Source organism: Nelumbo lutea, chromosome 2 (genome assembly GCF_056320005.1).
Source record: "Nelumbo lutea isolate HS-2025 chromosome 2, American lotus-T2T, whole genome shotgun sequence".
NCBI lineage: Eukaryota > Viridiplantae > Streptophyta > Magnoliopsida > Proteales > Nelumbonaceae > Nelumbo > Nelumbo lutea.
Genome location: NC_142685.1, coordinates 37,979,434 through 37,996,727, shown reverse-complemented (window position 1 = coordinate 37,996,727; position 17,294 = coordinate 37,979,434). Strand labels below are relative to the sequence as shown.

The following is a 17,294-nucleotide window of genomic DNA, read 5'->3' as shown; positions in this document are numbered from 1 at the left end:
CAGGCTTCAAACATATGTCTGAGCTTGGGTGGGGCCAAGCTTGATTTTAGGCTTATATATTTTATATATATTATATTAAATGAAATATAATATACATATAGGTTTTTTTGAAGGTGCATATAAATTTATTTTATACATTATATATTAAAATATTATATATAATATATTATAAGTGTCATATTATAATATTTATATATAATATATAATATAACATAAAGTAACATACATACATACATACATACACATACACACTTCAAGCTTGACCTAGCCTTGAAATTTGTGGACTTGATGCATCCTTGAACTTTGATGGAGGATGATTTGACCCGACCCATTGAGACGATGACATGTGGACCTGACTCAGCACAAGCAACAGCTCAGCACCACAACCTGATTACAACTAAGTAACGAGCCTGTAAAACAACTCGCTACGTCATAGCTCACTATAGGGGGAGCTTGCTACAACACGAGCTCCAGGTCCCCTGAGCTACTGAGAAGGGAATACTCCAAGACTATTTCAGATCGCGAGCTAGGGTAACCAGCTCGCTCCAACACTTAGGCAGAAGAACTGCCCCAAAGGCAATCTCGATGAAGGCAACCTTGAAGTATCCCTAGTAGCTTGCTACGAAGTAGCTCGCGACTAGGCAACGCGACGCTTTCAGGAAGCTTCTATCTGACAAGACTGTACCTGTCAGACTGCACCACGTCTCTTGACTAATGGCGCAGTCCCTACCCATTTGACAGTCTGCACCCACGTCTCTCGACAGATGGTGGTGTGCCTGTCCCTTCGGGACGTGTCACTCATCCTAGCGGGTAGTACGTTGTAACGATCACCTGCGCAGCCCTGGTAGGTAACGACTACGACAGGAGCCCAGTGGCGGTTACGCTCGATTTGACAAGAACGCCTATATAAGAGCTCCCTAGTTAAAGGGAAGCTCTCTCTCTCTCTCTCTCTCTCTCTCAAACATCGGAGATCCTATCTGAAAACTTACTTGCTCTCAATCTAATCTTGAGAACTCAGTGATTTAGCACGACCTACACTCTTAGCCTTTTACACTCTTTGCTTTCTCCCCCAGCGTTCTAACTTAAGCTTCAGAGTATTCCCGCCGGGCAAATCCCTTGGGAATCCTTCATCTTTTTCTTCTCAGGTGTCATGTGTTGCCAGCAAGGAGCCAGTCAGCAGCCAGCTAAGAGTGCCCGGGTCATGCCGCATCAAACTTGGATGGGGCCTAAACAGAATTTCTTGGTTAGGCTTATATGGGCTTATATTGTATGATCAACTCATACAATATATAGGTACTGTATTAGGGGTGCAACTTGGGCAAGCCTATCATGAGAATAAAGCAACCTAGCCTATAATTTTACACGAGCCTGGCCCAAGTTTGATCTCAACCCAAGTGCATCAAATTTTAGTGTAGGTTGGGCCCAAGTTGAATAATTCAGGCTTGGCCTTGGGCTCGGTCTAGGATCCAGCCTTAGGCCCAGTTCTTAGGAAGCCAACCCCCCCTCACTTTCACCCCTATATTATATGTAGGACGGATCCCAGTTCCTAAACAAAGACCCATGTTATGAGTCCTAGATGTAGTGCATGTCCCAATTACTAAAGAACTTCATTAATATACACTTTAAAGTTAAGGGTAAATCCCTTAAGCCTCCCTTCGGTTTTTTGAAAAGGCCTTAAACCTCCCCACCTGCCCTTGACCTCCCTTGACTTTTGGGGATAGAGGGATTTATAGACCCCTTTCATTGCTTTTAATGGATAGAGACATTAAATATCTATTATGCCCATGCTAACTCATGTACATTTTTCCTAATTTCTTTACCCTTAAATTGTTAATACGAGTAAATATGTTTTAGCATTCATTTTTTACAACACAAACAAACCCGCTTTTGGGGTAAAGAGAGGTTTAAGTGTAATTTATTTAGTTTTGTTAAAGATTTAAAGGTTTTTTTTTGTTAAAACTTTAAGGGTATTTCAGTCATCAAACATTTTATGATTTTACATAAGGGCAAATTTGGTATTATAATATTTTAAAAACCATGGCATCAGTGGCTTTTGTTATATTTATGACGTTAAAGTAACATTAAGGTGTGTTTAAGTCCCTTTATCCACAAAGGTTAGGGGAGGTTTAAGGGTAGGTCCAAGTTGAGGGGAGATTTAAGACCTTTTCTAGAAAACCTAGTGGAGGTTTAAGGGATATGATTTATCCTAAAATTAATTTTAAACCAATATGAAATAATTAACTTAATTTTAAATTTTAAAATTAACTAATAAAATTATAATAATTGTAACTTATGAAATATTAAATCAATAACTAATTAGTTAATCAAGAAAATTTCATTAAATTCAATTTCCATATTTATTCAAATAGTGATACCATTATATATTATTACATAAATTAATTAACTAATCTAGTAAGTTAATAATATTATGATTAATTTACTACAAAAAGAATGTGATTTTTAATTTTAATTAATAAAAATAATTGTGTTCGTTATAAATTAAGTTATAATTATATTAATTAATAAAAATCTCAAAATTAATTAAAAATTATTTGTGATATTATAATTGTTACTAAAATTTTCATAATTCATAAAATTACAAAAAGTTAAAATTCCATTTAATAAATTTCAATATTCATTTATTTTTTATTTAAAAATGTACATTAATAAAAAGTAAACTTAATTACCAATAACATAAAACTTTAATAATAATATATTTTAAAATGAATATAATTAATTAATTGGTAATGTTATATGATTCCTACTTGAATTTCTTTTAATAAAGCTTGTGCATCATACGAGTACCTAACCTACTAGTTTAGTAAGATAATAACAATGAAGTTAGTAGTGAAAAAAAGTAATATAAGAATGAAGTGTTATTAATAGACTATATTTACTATTATAAAATGTATAAAATCTAATTAGTAAATTAAACATTTTAAAATCAAAATCCATTTAAAATAATAAATTTATAAAATCTAATTTAAAACAATAAATTTGTAAAATATTAATAAACTAAATACTACTATAAATTGATTAATAAAATTTAAAAGTTAACAAAATTATTATTATTATTATCATTATTAATTTATAATTCCATAGTATCTATTTAAAAATAATTGGAAAACCCATTTAAGAGTAATAACATTAAGAAAATGTAATAAAAATATTAAAAATTAAGACAAAGAATGAAAATTAACACAAATTTACCTAACAATACATAACTCAAAAATAATGTTGGGGTTGGACTTGATCTTGCTAGGTCCAACTAAAAATAGTACAAGGCTCCTTTTGCTATGATTTCTTTTAACAAAGCTGATGCATTGCACGGTCCTCACTAGTCCCTAAAATTAAAAAAATGTAATTATATTATTTGAATCCAGATCTCCTACCCACAAGATACTATAGCTGTACATTGTGAACATCTCCCCCATAAATGGTAATATATAAATATGAGAGATATTCTCAATATGCGACTGTAGTGATGTATGAGTGGGAGATCGAACACTAGTTATTCTTTTGAGTACTAAGAAGGAAAAGAAAGATGTTCTTTTTATTTATTGTATTTTTTTAAGATAATCACTGATATTGTCAAATTGCTGACCGGGTGTCCACGCAGCAATAAAGGTTTTTATCGTAACAAATCAGGCTATCTATGTTTATCCGAAATACAAATATATATAAATAAATAAATAAATAAATAAAAATCAGACTCTCTGTTTCCACTTTTCTCTGGTGGGGTCGCCCTCTTTGCAGCTTGCCAGTTTCAATTAGACTCAAAAATCCTTCCAAGTCATTAATTAATATATCTATATTCATCTCTCTTAAAATGATAGAACCTCTAAGATTGTGATTTGGTGGGTTTCAATTAGACTCAAAAATCCTTCCAAGTCATTAATTAATATATCTATATTCATCTCTCTTAAAATGATAGAACCTCTAAGATTGTGATTTGGTGGGTTTCGTACATAAAGTGGGACCCTTGAAATAATTTATTACTCCTTGAGTCTTGCCGTAATTCATTTGATTTCCATTATGAAGAGGTTTGGCCCACATATCACACGTCACGAGCCATGGATGTGAAGGAGTGATCTATTAATTTATCACATCGCTATAAAGCACCGTATGAAAACCAAGCTGCATTCAGAAAAATGTAAAAAACAACGTATCTGTGACGTGGAGAATAGGAAAACCGTTGAAGTTGCCGAATTGAATTCATTTGTTGATTTGTCTTTTCTTTTAACGATGAATAAAATAATTAAATTAAAGGGGAAATTGCTGAAACCTCCCTGACCTCCCCTAAACTTTTAAACTTTTAATTAAATAATTAAACCTCCTCTTATGTTTCTAATACAGTTGCGAGTTGACCCGCTTTGGTGGAATCTTTTAAAAAAGGGATGAAAATGTTTAAAACAGATATATAATCATTATTGAGGCTGGTTTTAAATTGCAGCTTTTTATCTTTGAGTGATTGTTATAAAAAGAAATATAAAAAATAAATCAATTTTAGGAAAGAGATTGGAATGGTTTGGAGTAATGATTCATATAAAGAGAATTTGGAAAGTAAATATTTTTGCTAAGGCCCTGCTCGCTTTTCGGTAAATTACTTATTTGGGTAAATGCAATTACCTGGGTAGGAAAAACTTACCCAGGGACATTTACTCAAGCTCTTTTATTTTTCATGTAATTAAGATAATGGCCATTTTAACCATAAAAATCCATTATTAAAAAATGCATTTTTGTCTCATTCAAGTTTTGGTAACTTTCCCCCTAAACGGGAAAGTTATTTACCCATTTAGGATATAGGTAAGTGATACTCAGAAAAATAAACTTTCCTTGGTCCCCACATAAATCTGAAAAAAAAGAACATGAGATTCTTGGTCAATGGGAACCAAAATCCCATTGACCAACTCTCCCCCTCTCAAAATCCAAAAACAAGAATGCCCCCTAAATGTAATTGTGTGGGTATTTTCATGATTTTTTTTTAACAACAACTAGAAACTTCAATGAAGGTTTCAGCAATTTATCCTAAACAACAAAAAATTTCATTGATAGACTCAATCCACCTTCAGGTCCAGTTATTACAAATTTATAGGAGCTCAACACCTCCTTGATATTTTCAGTTCAACCACTTCAGCTGTTTCACACAGCCCCTTAGAGAGAATGGCTGAAGTGGCTGAATTGAAATTTTTTAATAAATAGATCATTGGATAGATTCTTAATATATTCAGGGAGAGAGAATGACTGAAGTGGCTGAATTGAAAATTTTTAATGAATAGATCATTAGATAAATTCTTAATATAAAGGTCAGTTTGGTTTGTAGTTGGAATTGGAATTGAAAATTATTGGAATTGGAATCGGATTGATCTATTGAGATTTTCAATTTTTCGTTAGATGGATTGACCCTTCCCTCAAATGGGAGAATGCCATTTCATCAGAAATGGGAATCAAATTCCAATTCCACCCAATTAAATTGTTGGATATTTCAATTCCAAATCCCATTCCCGTGAATCAAATGGATTACTTTTATCTATTAAATACAGTAATAAGTCATTAGTTCAACAGTCTCATTCTTTTTGGGTAAATTGCTAAACCTACCCTGAATTTTCTCACCATTGCTGAAATCTCCCCTAAAGCTTGGTAAATGCCGTCATTTCCTCTGAACTTTTTGACACGGTTGCTAGTAGATCCCCTTTCTTAACAAGAGGCGGGAAAATATCTAAAATACCCATACAATTACTATCGAGTCTGGTCTAAATCTAAAAATCAATATAAACTTTATAAACAATAAAATAGAGAATTTAAAGTTGCAGCTTTACCTTTTAAGTGATTGGTATGAAAGACAAATTTGAAAAATAAATCAATTTCATAAAAAAGGATTAAAATAGTTTGAACTAGCAATTCATATGAAAAGAAAATTTAAAAAATAAATATCTTGATCAAAAGTATTTGCATAGATATTTTGAACATTTTCATGCCTCTTTTTTAGAGAGTTATAACTTCTAACAAAGAGAATATACTTGCAAATTATATTAAAAATTTCAAAGGAGGTGATTAATTATTTATAAAAATATATCCGATTATAAAAGAGAATATACTGGCAATGGCGATTCCTTATTAATTATTTATAAAAATAAGATAAACATATCCGATTATAGAGGGATGGATAAGAGCGACGTTTTCTAATTACGGCGGTTTCATGTTGTAATGTTGTTTGAGTTTCTGTTTTCATCTGCGAAAAAAATCCCGAAATTTAGCTCTTGGAAGATTTTTATTCCTTGAGAATTAAAATTCTTTGTGTTTATCCCTCTGCCCGTATATAACCCATCAACGCTGGGTTTCGAGTCTCTTGTCTCCATATCTCCATCTCGTTCTGCACTTCCTTTAACCATCAAAGGTAAATATACTTCTCTGTTTTTCTTTTCTTCTTTGGTTTGATACCTTAGATGATGTTTTATCGCCTTGTGAAGTGATGGTACCCTTGTGGGTACCCAGGAACCGGTTTTGATAGCTGGTATTGAGGTTCCAACTGTGTTGAATAGGGTTTAGGATCTGGATCGGCTTTTCTGCTTACTGGCATTCAGTCCTTCTTGGTTTTCCATACCTTTTTTTGTGTGTCTTTTCTTTTTCCTCTTTTTACTTTATTTTCCTGTCTTTTTGGAAAGATAGGTATTCTTAGATTGTAGTTTATTTTATTTTATTTTATTTTGTATGTGTGTTCTGTTCTGCATCTACCTTTTGTTGTTCTGCACTGTCTGCATGCCGGTCAAACATGCCTTCTTTTGGAAAGATGGGTATATTCTTAAAAATGCTTCTTTTTTTTTTTTATTTTTAGTTATTAAGTTCTTTAGTTAGTCTTAGTTTCGAAGGATGCGGTACTTTGTGCTATGTTGATGATTTTTGTTCTCTAGGTGTTCAAGGAGTCACTCTGTATAAACTGGTTGGGTCTGTTTTGATTATGTTGATCTAGACATCTACTGATGTTTGTGTTAATAATTTATTTTGTTTTATTTTTGTGCCTGTTGCAGAGTTTCTTTGCATGAAATAAAAAGAATGAAGTCTGGAGCTTTCTTTTTGCTGCTTCTCTGTTTGAATCTGGTGTGCTTTGGGGTGGTAAGATCCATGTAGCTTGCTTTATGTTTAAATCTTTGCTTCAAAACTTGTGTTGCTCCATGCATTAATTACTAGTTCTTTCTTACAAAGTGTTTGTTTTCTTGTAGATTGCCACTGGTCCACCAACTTGCCCTGCCGATCATATTACTGAATGCAGCGGCAGTGATTCAGGTGAATGGGAAGGGGAGTTCTTCCCAGGAATTCCTAAAATCAAGTATGAGGTATGACCTTCTTAGTCCTATATTTTAAGAGAAATTAACAATTAAACCCATGCAATGTATGGGGTTGAATAGAAATTTGGTTAGGTTTGGGTTGGCAAGTTTGGGTCCAAGTCAAGGTTCATGTCTAGGGTTAGTCTTAGGTTGGCTCTTAACCCAATCCAACACATCTAATTTATGTGACCGCTTCATTAACAGAGTCAAGAAGGGTCAAGAGAAACTTAAGAGCAAAGAAGGAAAGGGGAAGATGTTACAAAACATTAACTATTGTAGGGATTTAAGGATGATGTTATTACTTGTTAGAGAGAGTAATGATGGGTTTTATTAGATGAAGTTAAGACCTAAGAGGGATTTTATTATGGCTTCTTATATTTTTAATAGTTTAGTTTAAAAATAGATATCCACATGTGTGTGAGAAATGAGAGGAGAAAGAAATCTCTGTGAGGCCTGTAGTGAGAGGACCCTTGGCCTCCACACACTACTCTTTCTATTATATACCATTGCATAGTAAATGATTGGAAGTTACAGAAAAAATGTGGTTGGCTCCCCCGCTTTTACTTTGGGTATAGTATTATTTTATTTTTATTTTTATTTTTGTTTTATACAGTATTATTTTATTTTATTTTTCATGTTCTTATTTCCTTGGGTAATTGATGGCTCAAAAGTATTTTCTTTAATTCTTTCTTTCAATTTTTAGGGTCCATCTAGCAAGAATCCACTTGCTTTTAAATGGTATAATGCCAATGAAGAGATCCTTGGGAAGAAGATGAAGGTTGGTTTCTTTTTCTTTTTTGCTTGATTTTTGTGTGAGTTATGATTGACAGCGTCTTTTGTCATCACAGGATTGGTTGAGATTTAGCGTTGCATTTTGGCACACATTCCGTGGAACAGGAGCTGACCCATTTGGAGCACCAACGAAGCTTTGGCCATGGGAAGATGGTACTAATTCATTAGCAATGGCCAAAAGAAGAAGTAAGATGAACATTTTGACTATCATTATATATAACTCCAATTCTGTATGTTATGGAGTGATATGCTGAGGTATCTAATGTTTCATTGGTTTGATGATGTAGTGAGAGCCAACTTTGAATTTATTAACAAGCTTGGAGTTGATAGGTGGTGCTTTCATGATAGAGATATTGCACCAGATGGTAAAACCCTTGAGGTGAGTGGACGTTAACTGATCTTATGTAAATACATTGTTGTTTTTTCAGTCTGGTAAATGAGAGATTGAAAAAGAAAAGGAAACAAGAACAGGTCTCTTTGAAATACTTGAAATAGTGTTATATTTTTTTTCTAAAGGATTTAATTGTATATATAAATTTATAGTGTTTGTTTTTACTTGATAAAGATGTTATCTTTGCAAGATTTCATTAGTTTTTCTCATTTTTCTTATAGTGTATTATTAACAAATGAGCCATGTTTGTCAGGAAGCTAATGCAAACTTGGATGAGGTGGTAGAGCTTGCAAAAGAGCTTCAGGTAATGTTATGTGGTTAAATGGAAACTATCCTGGTTTCAGTTTATAACTATACACTTCATTAAAGTGATTACACTTTTAACCATCTTTAAAAGATACAAGTATTTGTCTTTCCTTTTTCCTATTAATTTTCACTTATGGAGTATGCAGGCATGAACATTATTTAATAAACTATCATTGTAGCTTCTTTTGACACTGATAATTCAAGTGTTGGAAAAATATAAATAAGGAAAAAAATCTGAAAGAAACAGATTGCATGGATTCTGTGATCACTGAAAAAGGGCTCTCTCTCAGTGTATATAATGTAGTATATTATAATTACACTTCATTAATGTAGTATATTATAATTATAAGAGGAAGGGTGTAGAACAGAATGGGGAAGTATGATTCTGTAGCCAACTCCATATAGTTGGGATAAGACTTGGATGATGATGATGATGATGATGATAAGAGGAAGGTGGTGAAGGACTACAATTGATTCTTGAAATCTAGGGGTGCAAGTTGGTACCCAAATTGAAGAATTTACACACTGCATTGGGCCTGGGATTTTGGGCTGGACCCATTCAAATTTTAACAAAATTCCAACCTGAGTCCACCCAAGTCAGTGCCCTATTGTAATCTGATAAGGAGAAGCAACAAGTTGATAGTGTGACCATGGGAAGAAAGGGGAGATGTTGAGGTGTTTGCTGATCAAGTTAAGTAGGTAAAGAAAAGGTGATTGGTGAGGAAGTCCAACTAGTCTAAGCTAGTAAAATGCTGGGGCTTTTTCTTTTTCCTGGGAGGAAATGAATTTGCTAGAAGAGCTTTCTCAGAAGTTGGAACTGAAGACAAGAGATCAGGTTGCTGATGATGGGTCATTTCTGGAGCAGGATGATGACATGGAAGAAAAAAGATGCCTAAATGTCTTGGTGTTGTTGATTTTGATTTTAGTAGGGGTTTTGGGGTGAAGGCAGGGGGAGGGGAGTTAATATGGTTTATGTAAGTCTAGTGGAATATATTTCTTCTTTCTTTTGTGATGGAGGTTATGTTGTAGTTTTTTGGTGGCCTGTTTGGTGTGCCAATGGAGAGGTGGTTGTGTGGAATTTAGGGATTTATAGGTGGTTTATGTAAGTTTTGATTTGTGCTTTTTTAGTAGGGGTCTTGGGGTTTTTTGATTATATATTTTATTATTTATTTTTCTTGGGTGGGTGGGGGGGTGTTAAGATGATGTTGTGTTGGTTTAATGGAATTGATTTCTTGTTTCTTTAGTGATTTAGGTTTTGTTGTGGTTATTCGGTGGCCTGTTTGGTGTGCCAATGATGAGGTGGTTGTGTGGGATTTAGGGATTTATAGGTGGTTTGTTCTCTTGAGTAATTTCTTATCACCTTCTTTGTACGTTCTCTTTTATTTCTATAAATTTTATCTTTACTATTAAAAAATGTGATATAATACATTATAAGATAAATGTATTTTATATGCTATGCTTCCCAGATATTGCAAAGGTACAGGCTGGATTTGGTATTGGATAAAAAAATTTACTCTAAAAATTGAAATATACAGGAATCAGGTATTATAGATTATATGGGGCACTTATATGGGATTTCTATGATTAATGATTTTGTCAAAGCATGATCATAGAAAGCAGAGGTCAGTACACCATTACCAAACATTATCTATGCCTTCTGGATCTTCTTTTTTCTGTTACCATCACTTTTATTCTAAATCTCTATTAAGTGATTAGAAAGAAAAGAAGAGAGCTTGTATCTTTGTGAAAAACACATCTTGCTTACTGACTTACTGTGATTTATCACTTTTGGTTAATGTGGTATCTCACGACTTTCTTATAAGAAAATACAGAAAAATATCGAAGCTACAACCTACTCTTTAATATATGGCAAACTTGTGGTTTGATAGATGGTAATACTACATGCATTAACTTAATATTAGTCTTTTTTGCTCTGCTTCTAACTACATTAATGAAAATGTCTGTGCAGGGGTCTAAAATCCGTCCTTTGTGGGGCACAGCACAGTTATTTTTGCATCCACGCTATATGCATGGAGCTGCTACAAGGTATGTATTGCTTACTGCCTTCTGCTTGGTATGTCGATATGATATTCCTTCTGTATATTTAACCTTAAGCATGGCTTTGGTACTGGATTTGTAGCTCTGAAGTAGGTGTCTATGCATATGCAGCATCTCAGGTCAAGAAAGCAATGGAGGTACTTAATTTTCTTTTTTTTTTATTTCCATTTAATACTTATAGCTCTTCTGTACTAAATGCTGTTTACATTCTCCATAGGTTACACATTATCTAGGAGGAGAAAATTTTGTTTTCTGGGGTGGTCGGGAGGGTTATCAAACCCTTTTGAATACAGATATGGAAAGAGAACTTAACCACTTGGTAAGGTTACATGGTGTGTTGCTTAACATGACAAATTTTGTTCTTCTTCTTTGCAATTCTACCTTGATGTTTTTATAACTTACGTTTTAGTGAGTACCATCAGGTTGTCATTTAATCCCCAAAGTATTTTTACTTCGTTTCCTTGTCAGATAATATTGGATTTCTTTTCTACTTATCCTGTTTGACAAAACTTTTTGGTTTTCACAGGCAAGATTTCTGGAAGCTGCCGTTGCCTACAAGAAGAAGATAGGATTCAATGGTACATTTTGGATATTGTTCTTTCTCATACATGGAGTAGTTAATTTTGCAACTTCATGTAGAAAAGCCAAATAAAAGTGGAACTGTCTTAACTTGTCACTTAGGTCTCTTTTCTAGGTGATAACTAGAGGGATGATTTGGTGAATGCAGTGTTGCATGGACATAGGAATCGGGATCTGATATGACTAGGAAATTGTCTCGGCTAGACTAGAAAATAAAGACGCAGGTACATCCATAGAGAAGTATAATCTATTAAAATGGCCCATACTTTCTTTTGAATTGTAATGTTACATAAGCAAGGAGAGTCCATGCAACATGGGGTAAATGTCAAATAAGCAAGGAGAGTCCATGCAACATGGGGTAAATGTCAATTGTCCATTAGATAGAGGACTTTCTGGATTGAACATGTTTTTTATTTTCCTACTATATTGGCCAAAATTTTTATGATGAATTTCCTTTCTCACAATTCCAAATTTCATCATATAAGTAACTGCCCATAAATGAATACTTTGTTTTGAGTACTTTCTTTTGTCATATATGATATGCCAGATGGTTATTAAGCTGAAATTTCCAGTGAGTTAAATGTTGCCTCAGTAAGCCCCCAACCTAGGCAATGGCACAGCTTGACTGGCCAAAATGCTTAGGGGCTGTTTGGCAAGTCTTTCTAAGTAGATCTTTCAACAGCCCAGTAGATGAGAAAATGCATTGAGCTTTTGGTGTCTTGTCTTTGAAGACCAAGACTGTTTGGTTTGCACTGTGGTCTACTGGGCTGTTAAAAGCACAGCCGGGAAGGCTATTTTCAGCATGGAAAGACCAAAAGCTTCATGCGAAGCTTTTTGATTTTATGGCTCCTTTTGTCTTTCTGTGTGCTTGTCTTCAGGCCTTTTGGTCTATGTGATACCAAACAGGAAAAGACCATTTTTCGGTCTTTTGTGCTTCCTGCAGGCTGAAAGATGTGCCAAAAAGATGCACCAAACACCACCTTTTTCATTGAATGGCACCTTAGTTAAACTCAGCTTGATTATCATATCTTTCCCCCCAAAATAATTTGACTGGATTAAACCTGTATAGCATTCACTATTAATTCTTTTACTCATCTTTCATTTTATAATATTGAGTGGATTAAACCTGTATGACATTCACTATTAATTCTTTTACTCGTCTTTCATTTTACTTGCATCATCCACCAAATTTACTGAGTTTTTTTTTGGTTTTCTTAATTATATCAAGTGTTTATTTTTTTCCTTTTTATTTCTTGCCTTTTTCTAGGGATCCTGCTGATTGAACCCAAGCCCCAAGAGCCCACCAAGCACCAGTATGCACCATCTGTCAAACAAATACTGTTTGTTTTTTATTTTTTTAGTTTTGTTGTTTCAGTTTACATCTGATTATGTTATGTCAGGTATGACTGGGATGCTGCAACAACAGCTGGTTTTCTACGGAAATATAATCTTTCAGGTAATCCTCAACTTCCCACTTTATTACCATTGGTTGTTCTGTTTATATAATTAAGTTCAATTGGATTAACTGTTTTTCTTTTCAGCTCTAAAAGACTTTTTAAACTTGATATTTTACTAGTATTGGCTAGAATTATTTGAACTTTATATTTTCTTTTATGTCAGTCATTTTCAGATTGGATAAGAGTTACGTTGCTGAATGAAGTATTTACTCTTTCTGTTGCCTAAAATTGTAGCCTTGGTGTAATGACTGCCTGATGTGTTGGGTTGTAGACTTTATTAGGAAATTCTGAACCATAAACTTGTTTAAGCCTTTTGTTCCTCATTTTGTTTTTACCTTTTCTCTTCATTGAATTAAACAAATACCTCTTCATCCATTCTCTATTCTTGTGATATGTAAAAGGTATATTTTCTCTTGTTTGTTGGCCCATTCTTATATGCAAAAGTAAAACAGAGTGGAGAAGAAATCCCATATACCTTAATTTGGTACCTGAAGTGATGTTGTATTTTTATAAGGTAGTAATTGAAACTTTCTTGTGGAAGAGATCTTTGGGACAATTACATATTGTATTTATGCATACATCCCCAGGGCCAACCTGGTCATCCCCATGATTACCCTTGTTTATGTGTAGAATCACTCTTCTTTGGGCAGCACCAAGTCCAAGGGTACAACTCAGGCTGATTTGTATTTTGACTTTCTTTTTTTAATTTTTTATGCTGAGTGTAGCTTATGCTGTGTTTCAAGGCCAAAGGCAATGGTCTCTCCCTCTTTCTGATTTCATTAAAAACTTTTTGATCATAGTTATAGGCTGAGGATGGCTTGTTAGTTTCTTGATTGGACTTTCTGATTTTGGAGTATTCACAGAGTTATCTTGGACTAGAACTTGGATAATTAGTTGGTAACAGACAAGGTGAGACACTCATGCGATTGAAAAAAGCCAAAGAATGTTCTTGCCTGAGTATCATCTTCGCACATATCCTGAATTTGGGTACTTGAATAGACATGATAATCATAGCTGTTGCATGTTTAAGAGTGACAACTAATGGTGCTCCTGGCCTTTATGATTATTCCATTTATTCTTTTCCAAGTTTTTTTTTTGATGAATTTTATTCTTTTCCAAGTTGCTGCCACAACAATAGTTATGACAATCCTCCTTGCATGCAGTTTATTTATGGTGTAAAATAAGCTTTGATTTGTGGCTTTCCTATGAGGTTTGTTTATAAACATGCAAGGTGGTTTTATCATCTCATCCTAAAATGGAAAATTGTTTAGAGTGAACCTGCATTACAGTATATGTATCAGAAGGTCCAAAGCACTTTACCATGGTGTATCAGAGCCTTCTTAAATGGTTTCCATGAAACTGCCTTCCTCCCACAACCCACAAGGAAAAAGGGTAATGATATTGGTGGGGAAAAGGTTAATTGTGAAAAGCACACTGTTAGGGATAGCGATCCAGGTCCATGTCTTGTTCTGGTAATTAGGGAAATGATATTGGTACCTTTTACTTTGAGCCCTCTTAAGCTTAAGACAAGGAATGTTAAAGGATAATTTTTTTGTAACCAGCTACATGAATCCCATTCAGCCATGCCACACTGTTCTGTGTCATGTCCATAATTTTATGTTGGTATGAATGTATGCAAGATTTAAAGTATCGATACATATCACATTGTATTGTTCATATCGGTATCGAAGGTCACCCAAACCCAAAATATTGAGAGTTAAGGGATATTAACAATCTCAACCATTAATATCCATCCTAATAAACCCACTTTTAAATAACTAACTGAAAAAAAAGAATAAAAAAAGAGTATCAACCAATCAAAACACATGATACCTGATTTTTGGGTATTGTGCAGGTCAATATTTTGAACCTTGAATGTACATACATATATACATACATATTTACATACCTACTTACCTTTATAATTGTTATTTAGTTTCATTTAGGCCCATTTGGGAGGCTTGAGCTGAAAATTCATCTAGATTGGTTCAGCTTCTTTGAAGCATTCCAGATAAGCTATTCAAAGGGGTTGAAGTGGACAGCCCTTCAAATGACTGACTGACAGCCAATTTGGGCATTCTGGATTTTTCACCAAACATAGTTTATAGTCTGCCCATGTGGGGCCCACCTCTGAAAGGCAGAAGCCACTGCACTTTAGCTCCTCTCAAATGGGTACTTGTTGTGAACTTTGTTTTCTGCTTTCATGATTCAAGGGGGCTACTCTGCATGCCTTGGCATTTACCACTAATGCACTTGTTTTCTTTTAGGAATATCTTAGATGGTTTAACAAGGACATTTTGGAATGTACAATCAATAATTTTTTTCATCGTGTAACTCCGTGGCACTAAAACTCATTGCCACCCACTGTTGCAGGTGAATTCAAACTCAACATTGAATGCAACCATGCCACCTTGTCTGGTCACAGGTACGTTCACTTCCAACTTGTCAAGTAATATACATGCATGCATGCATACATGATCAGAATATCTATAACTTTGCAATCTCAAAATAATTCTTATTTTCAGTTGTCACCATGAGCTTGAGACTGCAAGAATCAATGGGTTACTTGGAAATATTGATGCTAACACTGGTGATCCTCAGATAGGTATTAGACTATATCCAATGTTACATTTATTGAAAGTTTTGTTTGCCTCCTTATGAGTAAACAAATGAAACATCTTAAGTTCTAATAAGCACTTGTTCTCTGTGTCACAGGTTGGGATACAGATCAGTTCCTTACTGACATAGGAGAAGCAACTATGGTTATGCTCAGTGTGGTTAGAAATGTAGGTCATTGATTTAGTAAATCTTCATTTTGTATTGGAATGCAAGCAGGATTTAAGACATATACATTTAATTTTTCCTTCCATGCACAGGGGGGGCTAGCACCAGGAGGATTCAATTTTGATGCAAAATTGTTAGTATTTCTCTCTTTGTGGTCTTCTAATCCTTTTCTTGTTTATGATAATCTTGACCTTTTGATTTAATGTATGTGGTGTAGACGGAGGGAGAGTACTGATGTTGAGGACTTGTTTATTGCTCATATAACTGGAATGGATACCTTGGCCCGTGGGCTTCGAAATGTTGCAAAGTTGATAGAGGTTTGAGTGCTTTTTCATTCTCAATAGACCTGGTATTTATTTGTTCTTTTAGCTGCATTTGTTTTTTCTCTGATTTGTGATTGGATTCATTCGTTTTATTAAAAAGGATGGTTCTTTGGCTGAGCTTGTTCGTAAGCGTTATGAGAGTTTTGACACTGAAATTGGGGCTCAAATAGAGGTTAGTACCTTCCAATATTTGGAAAATCTCTGATTTCTCTTTACTTTCTTTACACTGATGTTTTATATGCTTATTCAAACAGGCTGGGAAGGCTGATTTTGAATTCCTTGAGACGAAGGCCATGGAATGGGGAGAACCTAAGGTTCCTTCTGCAAAGCAGGTAATTTAGACTAAAATCCCTCTATTATTAGCTTATTCTCTTTCAAATCCGATCTAAATGGGACTCTTTCCGTGTTGCAGGAGCTTGCGGAGATGGTTTTCCAATCTGCATTATAGGAACGTGGGCTACACATATATTAGTGTAGAGAGAGAATAGTTTTGTCTTCTTACCAACTGTCGTTTAGAAGTTATAATAGCAGACAGAAGGAAACTTCGTACAGAAACTGATTGTTGCCGCAATAATAGAAGCTATTAATATATACATATCCTGAGAGCTATACTGCTTGAAGAGAAGGGAACAAATGATACAACTTGACTTTTATTTTTGTTGCCGCAATGGTTCATTCATTGAGCACACAGGTGATGTGACAGAGTCTGTCATATCTGAACTGATCAACTGATGGGCTCTACGCCTTCAATGGCTAGTTCCTTGAAATAAATCACATTGGCTATTTTGGAAGCATGGCCAAAATTTTAAGGAGCTAGACATGCATCAACTGTTAATCCTTGGCAGTGGTTGATTGCCTAGTAGCTCTTTTAAGTTTTTTTACCACCCTTTGACATGTAAAACAGCTTACTGAAATTTGGATGCAATCATGCAACCATCCAACAATTGGATTGACTTTGACTCTAAAATTTAGCGTTTGAGCTTGATGGCTCCAGTGCAATGGAAGGGGTTGCTGGAAGGGGTTGCTGCTTGATCATGTGAAATTTATGCACTTGCAATGTCTCCAAGCTAGAATGGACCATTGACTTGTTCAGAATCCATAAAATTCAAAGCAATTTATTTTGGTCCACTGAAAAGGGTTTTCAAGGCTTGCAGTTATTTTGGACTTTGGTAGTTAGTAGTTTTTAAGCCCCTAGATATATTTTATCAATAAATAGTAGAACACCATCTTCACCTTATATTCTTTTTATTCTCGTTCTCACCTTAAATCTGACTTCCCA

General features: G+C 34.4%; 1 protein-coding gene across 4 annotated transcripts; it reads left to right on the top strand.

Moving 5' to 3' along the window:
- The first annotated feature begins 6,029 nt into the window (after positions 1 to 6,029).
- LOC148869945 (xylose isomerase family protein) lies at positions 6,030 to 16,610 on the top strand. Of its 4 annotated transcripts, none has more exons than XM_088971061.1 (21): positions 6,030 to 6,397; positions 7,029 to 7,113; positions 7,221 to 7,334; positions 8,029 to 8,103; positions 8,174 to 8,303; positions 8,405 to 8,496; positions 8,762 to 8,812; positions 10,784 to 10,860; positions 10,955 to 11,009; positions 11,090 to 11,191; positions 11,399 to 11,450; positions 12,719 to 12,764; positions 12,852 to 12,907; positions 15,282 to 15,333; positions 15,434 to 15,513; positions 15,624 to 15,694; positions 15,785 to 15,825; positions 15,910 to 16,009; positions 16,116 to 16,187; positions 16,270 to 16,347; positions 16,428 to 16,610. In XM_088971061.1, exons 2-21 carry the CDS (start codon positions 7,054 to 7,056, stop codon positions 16,461 to 16,463), a joined length of 1,440 nt encoding a protein of 479 aa, XP_088827187.1. In that variant the 5' UTR covers positions 6,030 to 6,397; positions 7,029 to 7,053; the 3' UTR covers positions 16,464 to 16,610. The 4 variants fall into 4 exon arrangements, with proteins under 4 accessions (XP_088827187.1, XP_088827188.1, XP_088827186.1 ...); XM_088971062.1 differs by lacking the exon at positions 6,030 to 6,397 and adding an exon at positions 6,414 to 6,514; XM_088971060.1 differs by lacking the exon at positions 6,030 to 6,397 and adding an exon at positions 6,414 to 6,794.
- The last annotated feature ends 684 nt before the right edge of the window (positions 16,611 to 17,294 follow it).